The sequence below is a fragment of the Solea solea genome, chromosome 13 (genome assembly GCF_958295425.1).
Source record: "Solea solea chromosome 13, fSolSol10.1, whole genome shotgun sequence".
Taxonomy (NCBI): Eukaryota; Metazoa; Chordata; class Actinopteri; order Pleuronectiformes; family Soleidae; genus Solea; species Solea solea.
The window spans coordinates 5,072,109-5,096,635 of record NC_081146.1 but is presented as its reverse complement, the minus strand read 5'-3'; the positions used below and the strand labels follow the sequence as shown (position 1 = coordinate 5,096,635).

General features: G+C 38.8%; 1 protein-coding gene across 3 annotated transcripts in view; it reads left to right on the top strand.

The window, feature by feature from the left end:
- LOC131471944 (mannosyl-oligosaccharide 1,2-alpha-mannosidase IA) overlaps positions 1 to 24,527 on the top strand; it is a 178,613-nt gene that overhangs the window by 96,781 nt on the left and 57,305 nt on the right. For all 3 annotated transcript variants that reach the window (XM_058648765.1, XM_058648764.1, XM_058648763.1), the window contains one exon: positions 10,161 to 10,276. In XM_058648765.1, coding sequence (XP_058504748.1) covers positions 10,161 to 10,276 — 116 coding nt within the window. The remainder of the gene's footprint in view (positions 1 to 10,160; positions 10,277 to 24,527) is intronic.

Here is a 24,527-nt window from a genome sequence, read left to right as displayed (position 1 = left end):
AAATTGATCAAAAAAAATAAATAAATACATGTTTGTAGTTTTTGCTGTTCAGACAAATAATAAATAATTTTACACCCAGTGTAAAATTCACATCAATTGACTTTGTATGTAATATCATCCATCCATTATCTACCGCTTTATCGAGGGTTGCGGAGGGTGCTGTGTCAATCTCAGCTGACAGAGGGCGATAGACGGGGTACACACTGGGCATTTCACCAGTCCATCACAGGGCCACACATAGAGCCAACCAACCATTCACTCTCACATTCACACCTATGCAATGATGTCTTCGATGTGGTGATTATCTTATTATCAATTATCCAGCAACATTTAGCTTTTTCAAATAGGCTTTAGCTATTGTTCATTTAAAGCAGAGGTTTAGAGCTGTTCCTCAGCTCTTTTATATATTCCAGCAGTATAATATATTGTTATAGACTTGACTTGCTCAAAAAAGTGGAAGAATGATACTCATGAAAGCCCACAGCAGCTCAGAAATCAATAAGAGACAATACCGTTTCTCTCTGATGGATATTCATCAGCAGCACAGTGCAACATGCAGAGACTCAACACTGATATGCTTTCAGATAAAGGTTTCCTGCTGTCTGTGATTTTAGCTGAAGCCTGTGGTTCAGTTTCCTTCTCCTCCTCCTTGATGGGCTCATAATGGAAAACATTTAATCTGCTGTTCTCTGCCCTTCCTTTGTCTTGCCAACCTAGTGCTATGATGCTGGAAAGCACAAATCAACATTAGATGCAAGTAATTTTGCTGGGCAGTTCATCTGCGTGATTATAATAATGGTGAAAATGGAGCAACAGCGTGGGAGAGAGCTGAGGCTGTGCGTGGTGATATGTGATCTAATCAGAAATTGTTTCCTCAAATTTTGTCCATGTGGGCAATTCTGGGAACTAACCAGTTGTTTGGGAAAGGTTAGAAAGACTTTTTTTCATCTCATTTGTTCAGGCATGCCATTGCATAAAATGGTAATGGTCTGTATTTATATAGTGCTTTTCTAGTCTTGATGACCACTCAATCAGCTGCTTTACAGCACAGTTTTTGCCATTCACCCGTTCACACCCATTGACTTACACATTCATACAGTACATTTTCATTCACACGCTGCTGGCACAGCTGTCAGGGGGAATGTTATGTGTCTTGCCAAGGACACATTGGCATTTAGAACCCACAACCTTCCAGTTGAAAGACAACTCACCCTACCACTAAACCTTATTCTATTTCAAATGACTGTCAATTATCACACAACTATCAATCAATGTATTCTGTAAAGGCTGACTCACACACACGGTGGAGGCTTTCGAGGGCTGCTGAACTGCACTGTGGGTTGGTTGCCTCACTCAGAAGTTCAGAAGCAGCAGCGCAAGCATAAGCCAATGAAATCATCTGGTGCAAATATTCCAACAAAGAAATAGCCAATCATGTCATTTGTGCTTACGCTCAAACAACACACCCTCCAAATCCTGTCCTCTCAGACAAGTTTGTTCTCCCTGTGGCCAGTGTGTTTTGTCAGACAGAGTGTACCCAACAGTGGCAGACACAGTAGACATCACATTGCCATTAATTAAGCAACATTACCAATTTCTTGCTGTGTATTTGACCATGACAAACATTGCACTACCTATGCCTGTGTTACACAGTTACTTCAGCACCAAGCATTCCCACTATCGAGTGTTAAAGTAATGCATAAGTGTGAGATCCATCTACGGGAGGCACCATACATGACTAGATAAAAAGCAACATTTTCATTTCCATGATCATACTATCACTGAGAGCTCCAGAAAACATATTAAGATTACCAGTTTTTTTTTGTCATACTCACACAATATGGAATTCTTCCCTGATAAAGACACTCAGAGTTTTAACATGTCACTGCTCCAGCAGCTAACTGAAGGTCTTTCCATTCTCTGAGCCATACCACCTCCCCATGGGTACTACATCAGTGTCTTATACACAACTCAAATGCATACTCCTTGAAGTGGTATTGGCTTTCCCGACTCTTATGATCTAAACAATGTGTCAGAGTAAATGGATCAAACAGCTTTTTCTATGGCCTTCACCTACTCACCCAGATTCTCTTCAAATATGGCTCTTCCTGTCTGGAGAAATGTTTCAGGTTGAGATGATGAGTGATTTGTAGCACCAAAGCTATCAGATCTTATTGCACTCATGGTAACTCCATCCTGTTTGCAGGACTACTTGAGACTCCATCTTCTCAAAGGATGATTGGAGGATGCGAAATAAATTGCAAACACAAATTGTCCAGTGTGAAGAGAACAAATTTTGAGTCTTGAGTTAAAAAAAAAAAATTCAATCAAAAACCAAAACACTACTTAATCTGGCATTTTCTCAATTTACTCTATTTTTTTTAATAACCGATCTGTTGGTGAGTGCCATCGTCTTACCTGCAGTCCACTCACCTACAGAGTCATCTCCCCCATGTACTTTCTCTGCAGCACTAACCATGTGACCTGAATAACAAGCAGCTACATATCATTAACATCACAGTGGCTTGCCCTGTCTCTCTGGTGCCAGGTAGCATTAGCACTAACAAGATGCTCATTGCCCTTGCGATGGATAATTGGTCACTTGCAACCGTTGGATACAGAGTGGTGTAATTAGTGTGACGCCCTGTGTCTGGATCAGTTATCTTTACTTTGACGTGGTGAATAGGATAAACAGGGTGGGTTATTGACCACATATTTTTATTTTATTCTTTTGTTTGCTTGTGTCATGAATCTCAAGCTGAAATGAAAGATTTATAACTATGTTGTTGTTCTTGATTTCCCATGCACCTCATTTTTTTAAATCTGATCTTTGTTGTTTGGTTAAGCCTCTAATATGAAGTCAGTCAGTGGAATTTACAATGAACATTGAAGTGGTATTTCAGTCATGTCTGCATACATTGTGCATGCACATCATACACTACACATGTTGGTTAAACTAAATTAGAGAATACATGTTCTCACTGAATCATATCCTCAGGGATAATAAGTAATTGCCCTGATGAATGTATACTGTATATATGTTGTGTATACATGTATACTACAGTATTATGCAATGTGTGTCCCCTGGACTCAGAACTCCTGAGGACTGAGTGTATACCATGTAAATGGTCTGTCCAGATTTGGGCACATACTCTTTAATTGAATATAATAAATGTTTAATCTTTTCAATAACTATGTACAGTACTTATATTAAAAATACTAGAAGGAAGTTCAGTGTTTCTTTATACATATATTTAAGTATGGTGTATAATGGCTTTAAAATACTCTTAGATTAAGCTTTTCATGAAATTTAGGCAAATACTTGCTTACTGGAGGCTACCAGCATGCACCAACATGTTTCTTCAGCAGCCTGATCAGACATGCATTTTGCATTTAAAGGCAGTAGTTTACTTTACAAATACAGAAGAACAGACCTGCCTACAGAAGTCTGATACATAAACCAACGAAGGCGGAAACAGCAGCGTGGGAGACTGGAAGGAGTTATGAAAAAGTGTGTTTACATATCTTTCTGGTATTCAAAGTCCATCGTAGTTGCCTGATGCTTGGGAGAGGGAGGGGTGATTGTGGTAGTCCTCAGTTAGTCCACATTCTACATTCTCACCAGTAGGCGTCACTAATTATTACACACTGGACCTTTAAGAGTTTGCACAGCTCATGCTTAGTAAGGCCCAAATACAGAGCTGTGGGCAGTAGGCCTTCTTCCAATGAAAACAAATAATCAGAAACAAAGTATTGATTCGAGAGTTATTTTATTGATTAGGAAAACGTTGTGTTACTTCCTCATAGTAAAATAATAGTTTGTTAGCTTACGTGGGATTTGAACTGCTAACGTTGTTAGCAACATGTCCCTAAAGTAAATTATTTTTTATTTCTTTACACTGTGGGCTCGTCCTGGTTATGTGGAAGTACTGCGCAGGAGTAGAATTAAAAAGTTACAAATAAACAATGAGAATGACGGTGCTCTGAGTAATGCTAACACAAAAACTAAGTGGCACTAACACTTTTAAGCACCGGCACGTCAACCTTCTCAGTGTAAAGACTTACAGTGGTAGCAGAGCAGCGTATGCTCAGTGTAAAGCGGTTGAAGCTGTTTTGTCGGCAAAATGCCAAAACCCTTTGAGCCAGAACCTGGATTCATGTGTGTTGGGGTAACCCCAAACATTTCCACCTCTTTGGATCTGGAACAGTATTCGTCTCCTCTGTGCTCCTCGACTATGGAGCATGAACACGGTCTCCTTCTTCTTACGTAAGTTTATGTTAATATTAGGAAAATATTCCACTGTGGCAGAGATGTATCTGATGAGTTACACTTTGATAAAATGACTGGACTTCTGTACAATGATACATACGACGCTCTTCATGCTATTAGTCCATTACACATAAAAATGGTCTATTATACAGAAATAGATTGATGAAGGAAGCTACTGAACAATTACAATCGAGTATTAAAACCAAGCTGTGCAATGAGTCATGTCGCTGTCTTCCCAATAGCACTGGTCAATACTGATTTTACTTTTTTGAAAGTCTTTCTCACCAACAAAACACAGCATACAAGTCTCAGAATAAGCTGTCTCTGCTCCTCCCTCTTTTCCTCTTGTTAAAAAAAAATCAGAGGATGCGGTCATATTTCAACAGTGCTATAAAGCCACTGCTGGGTGCATATTCGAGAAGTGCTGTCATGACATACAACCGTCCTGCAGTGAGTGATTGATAATGTGGACTCTGGCTGTCTAATGTAACCCTTCCTTGACCAACACTTACTGGCCTGTGACAGCCATGATGAATGGACATCCACCAGCCAGTGTCACACTGAAGGCTTTCTGTGTACTTAGCTTGCCTAAACACACATAACACTGATCAGCCACAACAGTTGTCCAATACTGTTGGTCTACTAAAACAGCTCTTGCTTGGCCAGCCATAGACCTGAGAAGACCTCTGAAGTGTCCTGTGCAGTGGTGGATGCTGGTCTTTGAAACAGAGAAATTAATTTCAGGCCCAGTTACTTTTACATAAATTCTTACATAAATTTTCCAAACGAACAACTTGAAGAAGGAAACGCGATAATTATATGTATATGTACAAACGAAAATGGTCTATATCAAATTATCACACAATGACCAGCTAATTTGTCTAAAGACTTATCTCACAAAATCCACACAGGACTGAGGCAGAAAAGGCTCCGCTGTTAGATGTTTCTGCAACACTGCAAATCAAATACGGGTTCCACCTTTAAGATTGTTCCTCCAATCATCATGCAGAAGCCCAGTGTCTGGACCCACCCACTGTTCCATTGAGTCTGAGAGAAGCTGAGCTTCCCTGGAAGTGATGTTTTACTGCATTTCTCCAATCACCGTCAAGCTCACCACAATGAAAAAAAAAATATTCTGTGTCGTCCCATAGAGAACAGTTGAAACTGATCTTCATGGTTTTATTGCTGAGGCTGCTACAGGATTACGAAAATCATGTAAGTCGATTCGTCTTCCATGATAAACAGGAAGAACGAAAGAACAAATTACACGTTCTCATTCAACCTTCATATGAAGGCCATTATGATGATCATTAGCACCTGTTTGTTATAGGTGGTTAACCATATGCCTGATTATAATCCTATAAAATCTTTGACTTTGTGCATGGATACCTAAAATAATTGATGCTATTTTGAAGGCAAAGCGTGGTCACAGCAAATATTGATTTGATTTAGATTTTTCGTTTGTTAGCTTGCAGTGCATTTTGTAAAATGCAAAGCTGTGAGGCATGTGTAGCTGTTGATTGGGTTGGGTACTGGGTTTACAACAAATTCAAAGAATAAATAAAAGCAAACTGCATTACAATAGTGCTTCAGGAAATTACAGTCTTGTAATATATTTGTGTTAACCCATTGGTTCCACACTGGTGTGTGTGTGCGCGCGCGGGCGTACTTGGGTCAGGCATAAACTAGTTATGGTTAAGGATAATGTTTTGTTTAGTCTAAATAAATGGAAGTCAATGTAGTGACCTAAGAAGAACAACTGCACAAACCTCTGTATGTGTGTGTGGTGAGAGGTAGCAGAGTTCCAAAGAAAAGCAGTGATGCCACTTAAACAATGGTTCATGGAAACAGCTCTGGCACAAAAAAAAGTACCTACGTTTGTGTTGTGATCTGGTACTGTTGACATTGATAGTAATAGTAACCAATGCCATATTAGCACACATTTTTGTGATACAACCCAATGTAGTGAATCTGAAGCTCTTTCATTGACTGATAGTAACAGTTTATCACTAGACCAATAAAATGTGAACCATTCCTTTCATTCATATTTGTTCAGTCATTATCTAAAGCATTCATAGTAAGTAAATGAATATTACTTATGAGTCTGATGAGCCATCAAATTTGATGTGAAATGTATTGAGGACTTTATAATGCATACAAATGCAAATAAAGAAAAACACTACAGGTTTTTGTGTTATCAGAAAGTCGAGTTTCATAATGAGCATGATTATTAGTTTTCATACACACTAGCAAATACCCATTGTGCCTTTCTTCAAACAATCCCTAGGGCATCTTCTATTTGAAGTAAAGGGCTACTGAAATAAATATGGCCTTAGACCATGGAATCCAAAGGAGTTCACTGTGAGTGATTGGTCTGCTGCATCTATCCTCAGAGTCAATCAATCATCTTAGGTTTGGTGCTGTTTTCAGAAAGAAATTTTCGTCACTCTGCAGTTTGCATGCAGCCACAGAGAGTTGCCTCTTGGGTTGGGTAACCAGAGGGCATTATAGCTATTTGATTACACTCCTCCTCTCGGCTGTCACATCACCATTTGTGATGGAATAGAGATAGGGCTGCTCAGTAAGCAGACTGAAAAAGTCCCATCCTATATCATAGAGTGACAGTTTGAATTACTTCTGTAAATACCATAAATCTGCTTCACACTACATATGTAGTAGAACATGGCTAACAACCTTGGCAGATGGTGCTGCAGAGTTATGTAGTACTACATGTGTCTTGCTTCAGGCTGGCACTGCCCTGACGGGATGGTGTGACTTGCCAGCAGACAACCAAAGACAATGGGTATTCAGAGAGTAGACTAGAAGTGGGTGGTTTATCTGAACTGTATAGAAATACTGTATAAAAGCCATGGCATAGTACTATTCAACAAGACGAGTACTGGTATGTTTTGTTGCTTTATGAGAAACCTCCAGGACAAAGACAATTAAAAAAAAAACAAAGAAAAACTATCTTTAAAACTGCATTTCTCTTCCTCGGACACCTGTAGTTCTGTATTTACAAATATTATAATCTAGTTTGGGTGAACTCATGTGAGAGTCAGTGATTTGGTTTTGTCCTCGCAAACAAATCTAGCAAGGATGGGGTTTTGTCCAACTTTAGAAACACTGAAAAAAAGGCAACCAAGAGGTGGGCTTACCGCGATGATGGCTGAGAAGCAACGTCTTGCAGCTTTTGTATACATCCAGCGTGGCGCCCACCGAAGAGCAGCTGTCTTCTAATTGGGCGCTCTCTTCCATTATAAGCAACTTGATCCACGGACCTCCTCCTGGCAAAAGTCATTAGACGCCATTACTCGATAGCTCCTAGAAAAGAACAACAAACACATTTGTTGATATGTTTTTCGTTGCTCTGCATTCATCATCCAGATCATTGGTTTGACTGGTTGTAGGTCTATCCAATTGTGTACAGAGGGACTTTCATCTATGTCTGTTGGTCAAACTTCTTGAAAGTGGGAGGTGACTACAACCTATCCAAACTCAAACAATGGGGCTATATGGAGAGCAGAATCCTTAAAGAGACTTTCTTCTTTTCATCATTTTGTGTTGCCCAAAGTTCATTAGCATATTTGATGTTATCTGGAATCACTATTAAATCTCACCGGTGCAATTATTTTATAAGATTTTGTGTTTCCAGGTTGCTGTATGGTTGCATCAGATCAGTTCTACTCCGGGCTACATTGTTCTCAGTGATGAACACTTGGGAATTTTCATCACTTTTCCATGTCAGTTTTCACACTATTGCATTTTTTTCAAGTCAGCCACAATGTGAGCCTGCAAGCAGTTTGATTCACAGCCTATTTAGTTACATATTCAATTATTATTCTCATTTTAATATTATCTATCTAATATTCTAATATTGTTTATAAACTTCCAACTGCCCTTGAACTCTTTATTATTATTCATTAAGGTTGTTGTTATTTTATAGCTTTGTCATTGAAACTCTGCAACATTTGCATAATATTTGTTCAGAATAGGCTGCACAATCTCTCATAGGACAGCCAGGGTGGAATAAGCACCCTTTAGCATTTTACATTTAGATGTAGTATAGTTCTTATAGTATAGTTGGCATACGATGATGTCTAAAGACATCCATCAGTGAGTGTGGGGGTGTGGTGGAGGCATTCTAATCAAAATGGTGTGTTCATAGCAGACTGAATGCCTGAATAAATGAGAATTAACAGCGAGAGCAAGGGGCTAACTTGAAATGAAACTATCCACAACATAATTGTTACAAATATGCTTTACAAACGAAACCTTGTAGAAAGTACTTGTAGAGTGCGTTTGTTGTGTTTTTCTGGTTTATCCACTGCACAAATTCAAGACTCAACAATGACTGTCTTTACAGTCTTTACAAGTCTCAGAAATACACAGCCATACAACAGCATTTCCCGACTACATTTACAAGAATAAGTGCACACTCAGGAAGAATAACGACTAGATTATGACATGCAGCATTCCATTTTGCGAAGCCCTGTACATGTTTTGGGGGGTTGTGCCGATGTAGCATCAAAAAAACCTGTGAAATGCTTTTTGATGTCTTTTTGTATTCAAGCCAGTTGTGCTCCTATCATCCCTGTTGTTACTAAGCAACCAAAACCTGTGCAATTAGATGACAATGAAGTTACAGCAGTTTACTCAACCTCCCTGACTCAACCCACTCAACTAAAGTAAAAAGTCAGGTTAAAGACAACTCACTTCAAATCCAAAAATATTTGGAATTGTTTTTTTTTATCTCGGTGCATCTGGGAAAAACAGGCATTTTTCAATCTTGATCATATTGATCTATTGAAGATTTAACAGTAGTAGAAGCAACTGAGATGTGAGTCTCATGTGAGATCAGATTATACTTTGTAACATGTAAACTGGAGCATGAATGGAATATTCCTTTAGCCAGCCGTGCAAACATCGTAATCGGAATAATGTCTTAATCAGAATGAAGCCAATAGTAAGATTATTGGTGTGCACTGAAACCATGCTTGAAATGAGATTTCCCACATAATGTACAACATGTAAGGTAATAAAGGGAAGCTTTCTCAGTGTAATCCTGTCACAGCTGATAGATGTTTGCTGTAATCAATGCATCAGTACTCGTTGTTTCCCCTGTGGTGGTTTGATTCCTCAATGACTTGACTTCCATGATACAGTGGCTCATGCTTTATCACTGGTGCTTTGCATCTAAGAGAAAAGATGCTTCTGGGTCACACAAAACTGTTTTAGCATCTTCATTCAACATCAGTGCAGCAATTATAGAAGCTCCACATGTATGACTTTGATGTTTTACTTTTTATCACCCACACTGTCTAGTTACTGTTGCTTATCGGAACATTAAAGACTTTCTGTGAAGTCTGATCACTCACACTGCCGTACAAGAACTCCACTTACGTAGCAGCCCATTATTTGTTCTACTCACTCCGTTTTCTCTGTTGATTCAGTCTTTTTCAAATATCTCAAATAAATTAATCATTTGACATCTTTGGTGTTCTTTAGAGAAAATATCATCTGGTTGGGCAACTTCCCTGCTTCAGGGATGAACTGTCAAACATATTTATAATAAACTGTTATAACAACAAATGCTACAAAAACATGTTAACATTTGAACAGTTTGAAGCCTTCACAAAACCACTTGAAGGCATGGTAAGAACAAACAGAGGTACATATACAGATGTCCATCATTGTCAATCACATGCAACTAAATCATATGAAATTATTGTCTACATGAAAAATATGTCCCATGATTTACAGTTAATTAATACTTAAAATGTCCTTATTTACTTATAACCATATTGCAGTTTATTCTTTATATTCGACTCACAATGGCTAAATATGTGTGTTTGTTCAGGTACTAACTGAATTCTCATGTATTTTACAGGTGGCTTGAGAGGAGCATCCGTCATTGATTCACTGGACACACTGTATATAATGGGACTGATGGAAGAATATAATGATGCCAAGGAGTGGGTGCAGAACAGCCTGGACCTTAACTCTGTAAGATGCTCCTTCTTGTTGTCTAATTGGACACTTTATTTACATTATTTCCTGGTTATTCTGTGGCTCCCTTTAATATATCGGTTTTCCCCTTGCAAACCACTGACCCACCATAAGGTGTTAAGACCTTCTGATTATATTAACACGATAAAGTTGTCACCAGTCGCCTCACATGCTGGATTGATTTTAAGCCGTGCTTTTGTGCTTGAACACAAACATTGTGTCGCCCCGGGTTTGACAGGTTTCCAAAGGGAGACATTCCAGCAGGAATCAAAAGCTTCCTGTGTGGCCACCCGCCACACTGCATTACCAACTGATGGGATTCTCTGCCTCTCTGTAAGGTCTCTGCAAGGCAGAAAATGTGATAAAACAGTAAAGGGAAAGAGGAGCATCAAATGGGGGTGTTTAAGGTAGAAAACGGAGGGAGAGAAAAGTGCAACAAGTGGCAGAGCACTTGTATTCAGCAAGCCTGGTGTGCTGCTCACAGATTTGTGATGGCGTGTTTGTTTGTGGTTTTGTAAAGTAGAGAGGTCATTTCCTGGCTACCTCACTGTCACCATGTGGAAAAGTGGTGTTTTTTTGCACTGGTGTGTAATTACATAAAGTTTACAAACTCTGCTCTGTCATTATGGCTGTCAATGCTGGGCTTTAGAGGCTATAACCAATAATCATGTCAAGGCTAGAATGACAATGACATTTAAACTTTGCGATGTTTTGTTTGATGACAATATTTATCTTAATTAGCTTTTGAAAGCAACTTTTATTTTGGGTTTTTTTTTTGTGCAAATTATTTGCACATTTGAAATATTTTTCAAACCTGTCGATGCAGCATTCACATTGGCCGAGTAATTTTGACGTGCAAAATTGCAACTTATTTTTTCGGATCGTGGTCGATTGTCCCGAGAGACAAATCCACAGCTAACGAATCAGTGTTGTTGATAACTTACACTTACATTGTTTATTCTTTTATTCGTATCATGCTTGCTGTGTATGGGAGGGTGCGTTGTAATTCGCATCCGAACTTTGGAGGCGGAGTCACACCTACACGGCCACCGTCAACATAAACAAACTGTGCATCGAAAATTATTGACATATTATCGTCTTTCAACCAGAGGTTTGATTCCTGGCTAGTCTAGCACCTCTCTCTGTTGCATGTCTACCAATATCTCTTGCATCCAAAAGTCAATGTCAGCACTGCTCACGCTGGTCCTCTTAGTAAGTCATCTGCCAAGTATGACGCCTGTCAAGTGACCTGTTGTAGAGCTCAGCACTGTTGTGATCACTGTTAGTTTCAAGGTCAAACAAATGTGCAACGATTGTTAACTTCACCCACTCATGTTTCTCACTAAAGGCACAAACGAAGAGAGGCATGACAACTGACACGAGCGCACACACATGAAATCACCCCTAGTTTTTAGTGGCGAGTCTGTCCTGGTGAATGCAGATGACTATTGAAGCTGAGAGAGACTGTAGCTGTTGGCTGTGTCAGCTGTCACAGCCCGAGTGCACACAGCCAGCAATGGCAGCCACTGACAAGCCGCCACACAGTCACCAATCATGGAGACAACAGACGCTGATTTACACTTCGCACCACACTTTGTCATGGGTGTGATCTGCCACAATCCGTCAGCCTCAACTCCTCATGCCTTCATCGGTGGTTTCTGGGGTGGTCAATCGTACCAGGCAGCTTCACCATCTCCTATGAGACAATTAAACCTGACTTATTGTGGGCTATTTTCATTAACCATGCAAATAATGTAGGAGTGGATAATCTACAAGTCCTTAGAAATGGCGGCTTTGCTCTTTGATAGATGTGATGACATTCAGTTATTTTTCAGGAACAGTAGTTCATCAGAATTCATCTGTGCACTATGGATTTGATGGGTCTGTTTTTCTACCTGAATGGTGAATGGAGTCATGAATGAACAGTAGAATATGGGGGGAGAGAGAGAGTGTGAATGGCGTCAGGCTTTGTTAACCTAGAAAAACACAGATACCACACACACACGCACGCACGCACGCACGCACGCACGCACGCACGCACGCACGCACGCACACACACACACACACACACACACAAAAGTGTGTTTTAAATCCTAAATAAGGGTAAAGTCCCAGAGGATCTGCAGTATGCTTTACAAACATTGTGTTGCAGAATATGATCGAGTTGATAGTGTGCTGCCTCGTGTAGTTTGCACATCTACAATGCTCTTGTCGAGAAAATAACTCACTGATTCAAAATACAAATTGCCAGTCACACTTGAACCAAGCTTCCCAAGAGCCTGAGGAAATGTTCTAATGTTCTAATTTCATTATGATACAACTTAAAGAAGTATCTGTTGTATACTGTTAATATAACATTATGTATTATTAAATCCCAAATTGTAATTTTTGCTTGTTTTAATGAATAATATACATAATATGCATTTTCTTTTTGAATTGCACATTTTATATTACACGCTCAGTTGCTACTTCATTAGAGAGAGTTACCATGTAATATAACAGCTCTGCAAAATATTTGACCATGAAGGTTATTATGTTCAATTTTTAATGGAATGGTTTTAGATAAATACTAAATCATGGACATTTTCACATATTTTTGTGTTTGGTGTTGAAAGTAGTGAAAACATATCGTTGTATGGTAATCTGTCAGATACACGTCGGAATAATGCAGTGCAATCTAACTGCATCACATAACTACATCCCTCAGAATAGGCATAATGGTTGAATTAACAAATATATTCTTCAATGATTCACGACGACCAAAACCCAAGCAGAGAAAATGTCACCAAAGACCTCTCTGTGTGTTGTGTCTCAAAACATTGGCAGGGAACAGCATTTGTATTGCTAAAACAAAAAAAATGGTATTTGCACAGCAAATTATTGATATAAGTTAAGTATTCTTTGTTATATAAATGTATTTATTGTTTAAAAAATGACACTATTATGGTTATAAATGCACATTTCATATTTTGATTTGAAAATTGCTTTCTCACTAAGCAGTATTGAGGTTATTTGTATTGCTAAAGCAAAAATGTTATTTGCACAACAGATTATTGAAATAAAAGTGAAACGTTTCTTCTAATATTGATTCAATAAATGTTATACTTGACACATTGTTACAATTTCGTGAGAGTTGCGGGGCCCCCGGGAAATTTCTTCCTCCAAAGGGGGGCCCAACAGAAAAAGTTTGAGAACCACTGCACTATATTATTGTCAATATAGTTTGGTCAGTTAAACAGATTATCAGCCAACAATGGTTAATGGGTTAAATTTTGAAGCCATTAATAAGGTGTTATTAATTTCCACACTGGTTTTTATTTTATGCAGTGATTCTCGCATTTGATCTCTGCCCCATACTCTCAAAGAGTATACTGAATAATAGTTAATATGTCCAAATAAACTTGTCTTATGGCCTTGGAGTATTTAGATCTTGTTCCAGAAAAGCATAGCATCAATTTCTAATTATAACATATCCATTTTGCATACAAAGGCATTTACAGTAAGGGAAAATAAAGAAGCAGAGGCCATGTGCCTCTGCTTCCACACTCAGGGATTTTCCTTGCACACATTATTCTTAATTACATTACACTGACACTGCAAAGTAGTTTGTCAGATTTATCTGTTCCAGCCTGTCCATAATCCATAGCTGGACACAGTGATAGCCGGTCTATAACTTGTTAGCAGTGAAACAAAGACAGACAGAGCAGGACACAAATGTGGTAGCAGTTCTGTACGTTTCAGTCCAACCTGATCAGCAAACACTGATATCAGCCGATGCTCTCTACGAGTAGTCATCCATCCATTTTCTACCACTTTATCATCCACAGGAGGGTCGGGGGGGGGGTCACACCCTGGACAGTTTGCCAGTCCATCACAGGACCACATATAGAGACAAACAACCATTTAACCATTCACTCTCACTCTCCCTCTCACACCTAAGGTCAATTTAGAGTGACCATATTGTTATAAAGTTTTGTTTTATTACAGGGATCTCTAATAACACAAAATGTAACCAGGAATAATTGTGGTTGTATAATTGTCTATGGGCATAGAATCACAGCTCCTCTCACTAATAATAGAAGAATAATGAAAAGTGATTAATGAAGACATTTAGACTGGTTTGTATTCTCTCATATCACCTTTATTATTCATCTCTATCTCCTTCCTCCTGCTCTTTTGTTCAGTGTTATTTTTACTTCCTATCACAGCTACTGCCTAGTTCAGAATTTTTCATCTTGCGTTGTCATGGAATCTCAGGTAAAATTAAACCACAGATCATTTAACTCAAAGATTCTGTCTTTGTCAGGGCTTTTGCCTGCTTTCTTTCATTCTCTTAGGTTAGATCCACTCATATATTGACTTGATAAAACCCAAAAGAAGAGGAAAGAGTCGATAATTGTTGAACAGGATGTTCCATGCTAGAGTAGATAAACCACAAATAGAGTTATTTTACAGAGTCAAGCCTCACCATTTCGATGTGCTCTCGTTAATTCGGGTTTAAGGCTTATGAAGGGTTTCTGTGCTCATTCACTCAACAAAGCTTGATGGTTATTGTTTGATATACAATTCAGAGATGAACTGATTTTTTTTTTCTTTCATTCAAATCAACACAATGTAGGATTTTGACCTTCAAATAATGTTTCCAAGATCAACTTACAACAGTGTAAATAGTACCCCCAAAAAAACCTAGAGTAGTAATAAGCATTAATTGTTACCTAGTGTGTATGTTTTGCACCAAGCTGTGTTATTGAAGTCATCTTGTCTTCTTATCTATCTCATCTTCATAAGTGATTCAAACAATGAGAATGAGAATGAGACATAGGTTATATGGGCCTGTTGAAAATGTAACCTCCGCAAATACAAGCACAATCATTCTTTTGTCGTTTATTTTGAGGGTTAGTTTTCAAGAAGTCTGTTTTGTTCAATATACAAAAAGTAAAAATAATACTTTTCTCTTTATATGAGTATTATTTAATTTTTGCCATGTACTCCATGGTGAAAGCCTTTTTTTTTTTTTTTTTTTTTTTTACTACTTTTTAACTGACCTCAGTTCAGCATTACCCTTGAAGTTGCCGAGCTTGATTCTGGCAGTTACACACTTCTACTCGCTCACCAAACTCACACAGTGCAAGGACAGAGGTGTACGTGCAGAGTGGAAATGAAAGAGGCAGCATTCTCTCCCGATAAGTCAGTGACTCAAAATGAAATCAAAATGATTTTCAAGCTCTTATTTTTGGGTAATAAAAAGTTACATAGTGCAAAAATGAACGTGTCTATTCTGGTTTACCCTGAATCATCTAGCTCAGAAGCTAAAGAGAGCACATTTTCCTCAGAAGACTACATCTACTCTGCCTTCACAATCACTGATACGATGGCTTTCATGAAGCTGCTTCAGCAACATGCACTGACAGCAACTCTGGATAAACCACAGTGGAAGTCTCCTGAGCCAAAGCAGGACAACACAGTGACTCGATAATTAGCACATTCTGACCTACAATTCCACATTTCACATGAGACCTAAGTGAGTGTGAAGTCTCATGGGTAACTGGAGAAAGAAGCTGTGGTTTTCTGTCATGCTGCCTGCTGCATTTTTCTGCTTTTAAACAAAAGTGGGAAGTGCACATGTTGACACGTGTAAGCAAAGAATCACTAAACAGGACAGAAATCATGAAAGGACCACAACAGAGTGGGCTTGGATGGACTTCACCAATATTAAAAACATACAGGTCAAAATGTTGACAGTGATATGAAGTGTATTAAAAAGATGTATTTATTGTGTCCACTTTACACAGTTTGAAATTACACCATCATGACAGTCTACTCAGCACTTTGATCAAACCATTTAATTATCTAGTAAATGGATTTGGAAAATATTTGATAAAGACATTCATTGTCCGTACACGAACACAAGTCACATCCCATGATCCCCTGACTTTAGTTACCGGATACACACGTGTTCTCTCGTGAATTAGCATGATCTCTCAATGCTTAAACCAGGAATTATTTTGGTTTATGATAACGCAGAAGTATTGACAACCCTCCCCACCTCCAATCATTCTCAGTTACACCTTGTATTTAGTGCTCATTAGCTTAAAGCACTACTGTGCCTAGGTGCAGCCTTGTACAGCTGTCAGCAGACTCTAAGCCCTCTTTGTGTTGTTTGTTTGCCTCTGTATAGTGTTGTGCTCCGGCATATGTAAAGAAGCACAGCTGGCATTGTGTCAGTAGCAATGAAGCAGAATGTGGGAATTTAAGATTGTTGTGGAAGACCATACATCCTGCTAAAAAAATACAATTAAATCTCCCTGAAGTCTCATGTCAGCTTACAGTATGTATGACACAATATGTCTGCTTTAGTTTAATGTCTCAGATCAAAATGTCATAGAAAATAGCTCTTGTGTATTCATACTAGTGCTGAAATAATCCAGATACAATGGATTTTTTTTGGTTGAATAATCTCAGGTATGTTATTGCTGTAAAATGTGTTCAACCTTAAAAAGTGGATACAGAGGCCCAGAGGCCAGAAAGATTTGTGCTGTACACAATTTACTTGCAGACTCTCAGAGGACAAACCTTTTTCCACACACAAGAGGAAGTTTGGTTCAGGGGCTGATGGGGAGAGCAACCTTATGAAATCTACATCTAGACAATACAGTGTGTGCACTCAACTATATTAAATATTAGAACGGTTGTTCCATTTAAAAATGAATATCTGCAGTAGGCTACACCTCTGGTGGTTTAGACCACCACCCAAAGCCACAGTTGCCCTAAATTAACAGTATTGGGGATTTAGATACACCAGTATGTAGAAGCTCAAAATTAAATTTTTAATGCTAAAATATACCGTAAATTTCAGCCTATTGAGCACACCTGACTACAAGCCGCACCAGCTAAATTTGAAAGAAATTAATTTTGTACATTTATAGGTTGCAGGTTTTCATGTTGTAACCAGTAGCGGATTCAATCTCTTATCAAAGGAGTTAATGAATGCATCATTAATGAATGTAACAACTTTATGAATGGCGAGTGAGTGCACGTGACTAGCACTGAATGAGTGGGCCACGGGCAAAAGTGGGCCCACCTGTAACGCCGCATATGGTTGTAACATGAGATATTTATATAGAAAGACGCGACATGGAAGTTTTTCGTTGTTGTTTTTATTAAAACACGGGGTGAACATGCCTGCATGTTTAGAAAATAAAACAGCACCGACACGGCATCAACATGCCTGGTTAGAAAATAAACACTGCACCAACACGACAGTAACACGCCTGGTTAGAAAAGAAAACACTTCTTCATCTTCTTCTTGCGCACTAGAAGTCTTCATCTTCAGCCGAAATCTTTCCCCGCGTCTGTCTCACTTTTGCGTTTACTGCTAGAGAGTGCCCCCCGGTGGCCGTTAGCCAGTAAAAATCTATAAATAAGCCGCACCGTTGTGTAGGCCGCAGGGTTCAAAGTGTGGGAAAAAAGTAGCGGTTTATAGGCCGAAATTTACGGTAATTATTATTTCTTAATGTAACATGTTCACATGTTCTTGAGGCAGATTTTTCAGTCTTTGGCCATTTCTATGGTGTTTTTGAAGCATTTGTTAGTGAGTTGTTTTCACACGCTTGTTTGAGTTTGAAAGTGACAGCAGCAAGGTTGTTGTTTACCTCTGATGAACTGTTTTTGACCCCTATCAACCTCCTGTCCGCACTAAACGAAACCCAGCTCACTCCCAGTCTGAGTGAAAGCAGTGTCATTTACTGTGCCAGTGAGATGCTTCAGTGAGTACACTGTGCCCTGAAGCTGAGGTCAAGCTGAGCTGACATTCTCTCTCAGGATATCGAGGGCAAAGGACATTTTGTGTGGATGGTCCATCATTACAGATATTTAGCAGCATGTTTTGTACCATCCATGATCTTTGTCCTCTTGGGCTCATTTGGTAAATGCAAACCTAGGCTACTGGTCAGATTTGGATCAGATTCAGAGGCCTTATGGCCCTCTTCAGACCAGCTATTAACATCCGTCCTGAGTAAAGTGGATTGCATTGCTTTAAAGGCAACTGCACCCTGTCAGCTGTGTAGGTGGACAGATTGTGCTCATGCATCTGGAATGTGTCTACATGTGTCCCCAACCCACCTCCAAATGTATGTGATTGAATCTGAGGTCACATTCAGGATGTTATGGGGGTCTTCAAACCAGCACTTGAAGCTGACTGCAAGTGATTGGATGAGTCAGGATGGATTATTTCTCCCAGTTATACCAGGTCTGAAAAGGCTTTAATATACACCAGGTGATGTTCACAGTGTTGTTTACCGTTTAATACGCTGACTCCACTTTAACAGACAAAATCTGTTAAAGTGGCTTTACTGTTACAGCACATGACACATTGCATCCATCATACACACAGTGTTGGCCATAGCCCCCTGGTGGGATTTAAAGGTACTGCAGATTGGTGAGGTCATTTAAGTTTTTAATTTTCAGTTTTGCAACTAAGTTTCAAATAATTGTAAATATTCATGATCAGTAAAATACATAATAAAAAGACCCATGGATTTGTGGGGAGCTAGTATCAGGTGCCACCCAATGTGTTCACCCCTCACATTCACACTGTAATATATCTCTTATTGTAAGCGCATGGGTGGAAGCTGCCAGTTTTGTTGGGTCAGACATAGAGCGGTTGCTTTCATGCGGAAAAAGGAAAGTGTGTGTTTGTTGATAAGAGTTATAATTAAATGTTGTGGTGGGCCACAGGGTGTTTTCAGATTCTAAACTCTGCCTCAGCATTCTCAAGTTTGAGAAGAGGCTGATATGAATATCTTTACTATCACTGAGGGACGATTTGTTTTGCAGTCAGCAGTATTCATACAGTGCATACTTGCATATGACCTGATATATACCTGGTATTGCAGTTATTTGGTCATGTCGATGTGTGTGGTAGACACTTACAGCTGTAAGAACAACATTCAATTGTAAAAGATTGAGTTTTTCCACTATTAAATAAACAAAAAAGGTCAAATTGAATATATTTTTATTGAACGGACTGGTACAGTAATTTGTGTCGAAAAGTGTATTGAAACTTAAATGATGCATTAATTAGCTCAGTGAATGACCTCTCACACATGTGCCTTTAATATATCATGTGAATCATGTGAATATACAGTAGCAGAGGCAGCTCAGGTTGCACGCTGGGAGTGAGTGACGCTCCAGTGAGGGACATGGCTCAGTCAGCATGGATAAATACAGTGGGAGGCATATGATGGAACACACAGGCAGACAGTAACACACACAGAGAGGGAGAGTGAAGATGGACTGAAGCAGGATGAATAACAACAGTGAGTCCAAGTATATCAAATGATCCAATGTGACGGGATTATTGTGATAAAGGACTGGGTGGGGAGCCACCGATCCCCCTTGAAGAAACCAGAGAGCTGGACACACTGTACTGCGCTCCTGATGCTGCCTGCACGTGTGTGTATTTGAGTTCACAAAACGTAAAGAGAACACCAAGACCTCTGAAAACAAGCTCTGAGCTGTGGAAATAAACAGATACTTTATTGATATTCAGGATCCAAGTGAATAAGATGGCGGCATGATGGGTGTTGGGTTGTAATTCAGCTCTAATTTACCTCTCTGTCAGTATTTGATCAATAATTTACTAGGCAGTTAATTTATGTTTTAATGGATTTAGTGAAGATGGTTATGATATGCACTCTCTCTTTTGTGTTATGATAATGTTTAGGGAGATGTTTACTGCTGATTAATTACCATACTTTACAATATAAGCCTATTTAAAGAAATAACATAAATCAAACCTGATTGGATATGAACCATGAGCCAGTAGTTTATCTTAATGCCCCTCTACTTGGACGTATATACTACACTTATGGGAATATGACCACTGTAAGAGTCATGTTCATAAAAAACATTTACATTTGACTGATAACCATGACATATTCTTTTGGCTTCTCCCTTTAGGGATCGCCACATCAGATCATGTGCCTCCACCTTGCCCTCTCCCTTGTGTCCACTTCTGTTATACCATCTGTCCTCATGTTCTCCCTCACAATAATTACATATGCTGTGAAAAATTTAAATGTGAGAGCTACAGAGACATGACATCTTTGATGTTTCGATTGTTGCTGGGAAATTAAAATACACATCCTACTGCAGCCAACAAAATCTCTTTTTGAATTCTGTTTAATTAGTTGTATAATTTATTTTGTCTGTCATCAGTTAGCGTGTCAATGTACTGTAATAATACATTATTTCTTCTGGAAAAAAGAAAAAAAACTTAACAAAATTATCACCACAGTCTTTAAACTGATATAAAAGAAATCTGTAAAAAGTAAAATGTCCCATCACACTCTTTTTACAAAATGTAAATACATATTGAACTGTGTGGATTTTTGTTTTATTGACATGAAGTTAAGAGCTTCTTTTCCATTAACATGCTGCTCAGCATGCTTCTGAGGTTTAGTGGTCATTAATCATAGCTTAGGTGTAGTTCAAGCATACTATAGAATAATAAAAGGAAAAGCAGCCTCAGCTTTCTGTCGTGAAGGTGCTGGGTGGAGAGCAGCCTGAACCAGACTCGGCAAACTACCGACAGATTAGAATATTGTTCTCTTTCACTATTTCTCCATGTTAATCAACATTCATTTTACAAAAATGTTACTGCATTTTAATTAATTCATTGTTCATTGTCGCTTTCTACATGAGGTACACTTTGGACAGGTCGCCAGTTCACCGCAGGGCCAACCTACAGAGACAAACAACTACTCACTCCAATTAACCTCTGCATGTTTTTGGATTGTGGTAGGAAACTGGAGAACACGGAGAACACGGAGAACACAGAGAACCCCCCCCCACACACACACACACACCTAAACATGTAAACTCCATGCAGAAAGGCCCGGGTCTTTTTCCTGCAAGGCAACAGTGCTAGCCACTACTCCACCAAATGGCCCTGTTAATTAACAATGCTAAGTTAAATCACAGCCAGTTTAGTGTGATTCAGCAGCTCTGGATAGAGAAGCAATCATCTGCTTAATTTTTTTTATCTGTGGCTCATTTGGTCATTTTCTTCCGTCACATCAGTCAATTTGGCTTTGAAATGTTGGAGCTAATAAAAGCCGCGATGGCAGTGATGCTCAGAGTCATGTGCCCGGTGACAATGATGCCTTTTTATTCGCAGTAAATCATTATATTAGCATCAGAGCAGGACATCCCACTGGGCATCAGTCTTGTCAGCTTCTTGGCATAGAACTGCACAGCAGCCATTGCCAGTCAGGCTGGTGTCCCAGGCAATTCTGAGTCCGATGGCAGTCTTTGCCATGACTGTTGAATCTTCATCAACAGAGACACCACCACCCAACAATCAGCAGCAATGCATGGTGCTGGTGAAGCAGAACACATACATGTTAAATAAGAATTGTATGTAGTGCGTCACTACACTCATTAATCAGTTTTCTGTTCTGCTGTAGCTTCTTCTGCAAAACAATTATGTACAGTACAATTAGACGTTATGTAGAGCAATTAAAATGCTAATTTTGCCTCTTGTATTCTTGGTGTTACCATGGTTGACAAATGACTTGTATAAATATATACATTACTTGTTGATGGATTATCACTCTGAAACAGACCATAAACAACACATGGATGTATTAGTAGTTTAGCTTTGAATTTATGCTAAAATTACATTAAAAATGTTGCTGTTGTTGGACTTATTTACCACAACAGCTTAAGTGTATCAAGCCTTGTTTACACGCACAAGGAGCTGGCACAGCTTCCAAAGAAGTGCATTCCCTACGAGCAGTCACAGAGGCATTTATGTACAGCATGTTATTGTGTGTCGGGCTATGCAGCCTACAAATAAACTTTGTAGATAGGCAGCGACTAAACAAATATATAATATAATAATAACATATTACTAGAATAACATCTGTAAAAGAGTAAAAGAGACAGATTTGGTAAATCTTGGAGTCTCAAACTGTATTTGATTCAGCGTACATTTGACTTTTCTCTGTGGGACTTTGTTAATTGCTCCATCAAAGCTCCTCAACAAAAATATAGCACCATATAATTGTGTCTGTGGTCATATAGAGGTGCAAAAGCTAAATCTGCCAGGCCAGTCTTCTGTTCGATGTGTTTATTGTTTATGGTGGTTAAAACTATTGGAGCTCTCATGTCCAACATGCTGGCTGCAATGACATCATTTCTATTGCATGCACTATTGCTCCAAACATTGTTATTGTTTTTCACCCAAAGCCAATACTTGAGTATTTATAGTGGATCTTAACTTGTTTTGCTTGTGCTTTTGCTTTTTTTTTTTACTTTTTCTCTTAGTTTTAAGGCCTGAACTTTGCATTTCAAATGTGTTGCTGTTCAGTGATCAGACAGCAGGCTGAGTAATGAAGGGAATGGAGAAATTGGAGGCAGACTTTTATCTTGGTGTCAGTGGTGGTGACAGCCTCATGTTGTCTACTTATTAGGTTCACTGCTTGATCACTGTGCAGATAAAAACAAAAAAAGGAGGGATGTTGTTAACTAAACTGATTCCTTTGTCTTGCGTGCAGGATAACAGTTATTTTTGATGCATACATGTTTGTTTTTTGAATGGAGATGCAGCACAGTAAATTAAATTGGTATTGACTTACATTTGGTGGATTACATTGACAATTACTTTTGGGGGGGATGAAAGTGGTTTGAGAGATCCCTCATTTTATCTTAAATTTATCTGCAAGTACATTGTTGACAGAACCAAATGTATGAAAACTGCATAAAATAGAATTTAGGTGAGTTATACTCATCTTCATACTCAAGATAAGGATTAATGTTCAAACAATTAAACCATGGGACGGCACTACATGATATGATGACAGTTTTCATAATTATTTCTGATTTACTTCACATTGATTTTTTCCCCCCCATCATGAATTCATGCCGTCAGTCACATTTAAACATTTTTAATCTCTTCTTTTTATCAAAACCTTATCAGAAAAGATAAATAGGAAATAGAAATAGAAAAATAGGTGTTACATGATATTACGTGCAGCCACATCAGTCAGATAAATAATCTTTATAATAGTCCAAGTGCAGAGCTCGGATAACTTGTGCAATGTTGTTACTTTTGGCTTAATTACCTCCACTCACCCTCCCACAGTGTCATTACACTCTCTTATCTCGCAAGGCTGGCAATTGTTAAAAAAATAACAAAATTGCATAATATTTTTTTTATTTCTTGGGCTCCAGCAAAGTAAAATTCCATCCACATCCATCCATGACTGTTTGAATTGTGTGGCTCACAGACAGACAAAGTGAGAGGCCTTGATGGAGGTTTCTCATGTTAAAAAATAAACTTGGATTATGACTGTACATGCAGCGACATACTGCTGATTTAGTCCAAGTGTTTTTTACCAGTTTTACAATGAAGATGTCTAAAATCTGCTGTGCTGTTATTCATCTTCACCTTCTGTAACTAAAGCCAATGCAGTGATTGTGAGACATCAATGTTGACACAATTCCTTGTAATAGTAATTAAACAGATTTAAACAGGTTCGTGTGTGTAAGCTGCATTTCAGAGCCTCAGGGTTTGGCTTTTTTGTTGATATGAGGTGTAAATCAGAACAGCTGGTCCGGTTTACAATGATGAAATAAATTGCTTGATGTTTCTGAGGAATATATTATTCAAAAACTGAATTCAACAAAGTCCTTTAATTTGAAACGGTGCCTGCGGGATTGTTCAGTATCTAACTTCAGTTCGTTGAATCAGTATGAATAGAAGTTTTACACAAAGCCATATAAGTGATTTATTAAGCCTGTATTTGGAAGTAAAAGTCTAATTTGCAAAACCTTGGTCAGCATTACTTTACTCCTCCTTCACTGTACCTTCCTCTGTCTTTGCTGAATACCACCATCACTGGTGATAAATAGACACCCCACTCCTAATCACAGCCATCGCAGTCCCATTACTGTGAATGGGCTACTCGTTTCAGGGTTGGCAAGACAGCTCAGCTCCGTTGCCCTGCCAGAGGCGACGGTGCTTTGTCTCATGAAATGTCACCAGTGTGCTGACTTTAGGAATGGAGCTCGCACCTTTTTTTCAACACCTTACTCTTACCACCTAATCCATAGTTATGTAATGCACGACAAAGACTGTGGAATTGTTACCTTCAACAAGAAGCAGAGGTTTTTGGCTGCATGTGTCTGTCAGTCTGAGCAGCATAGCTCAACATTTAAAGGACATTATTGGATAATGAGAAGG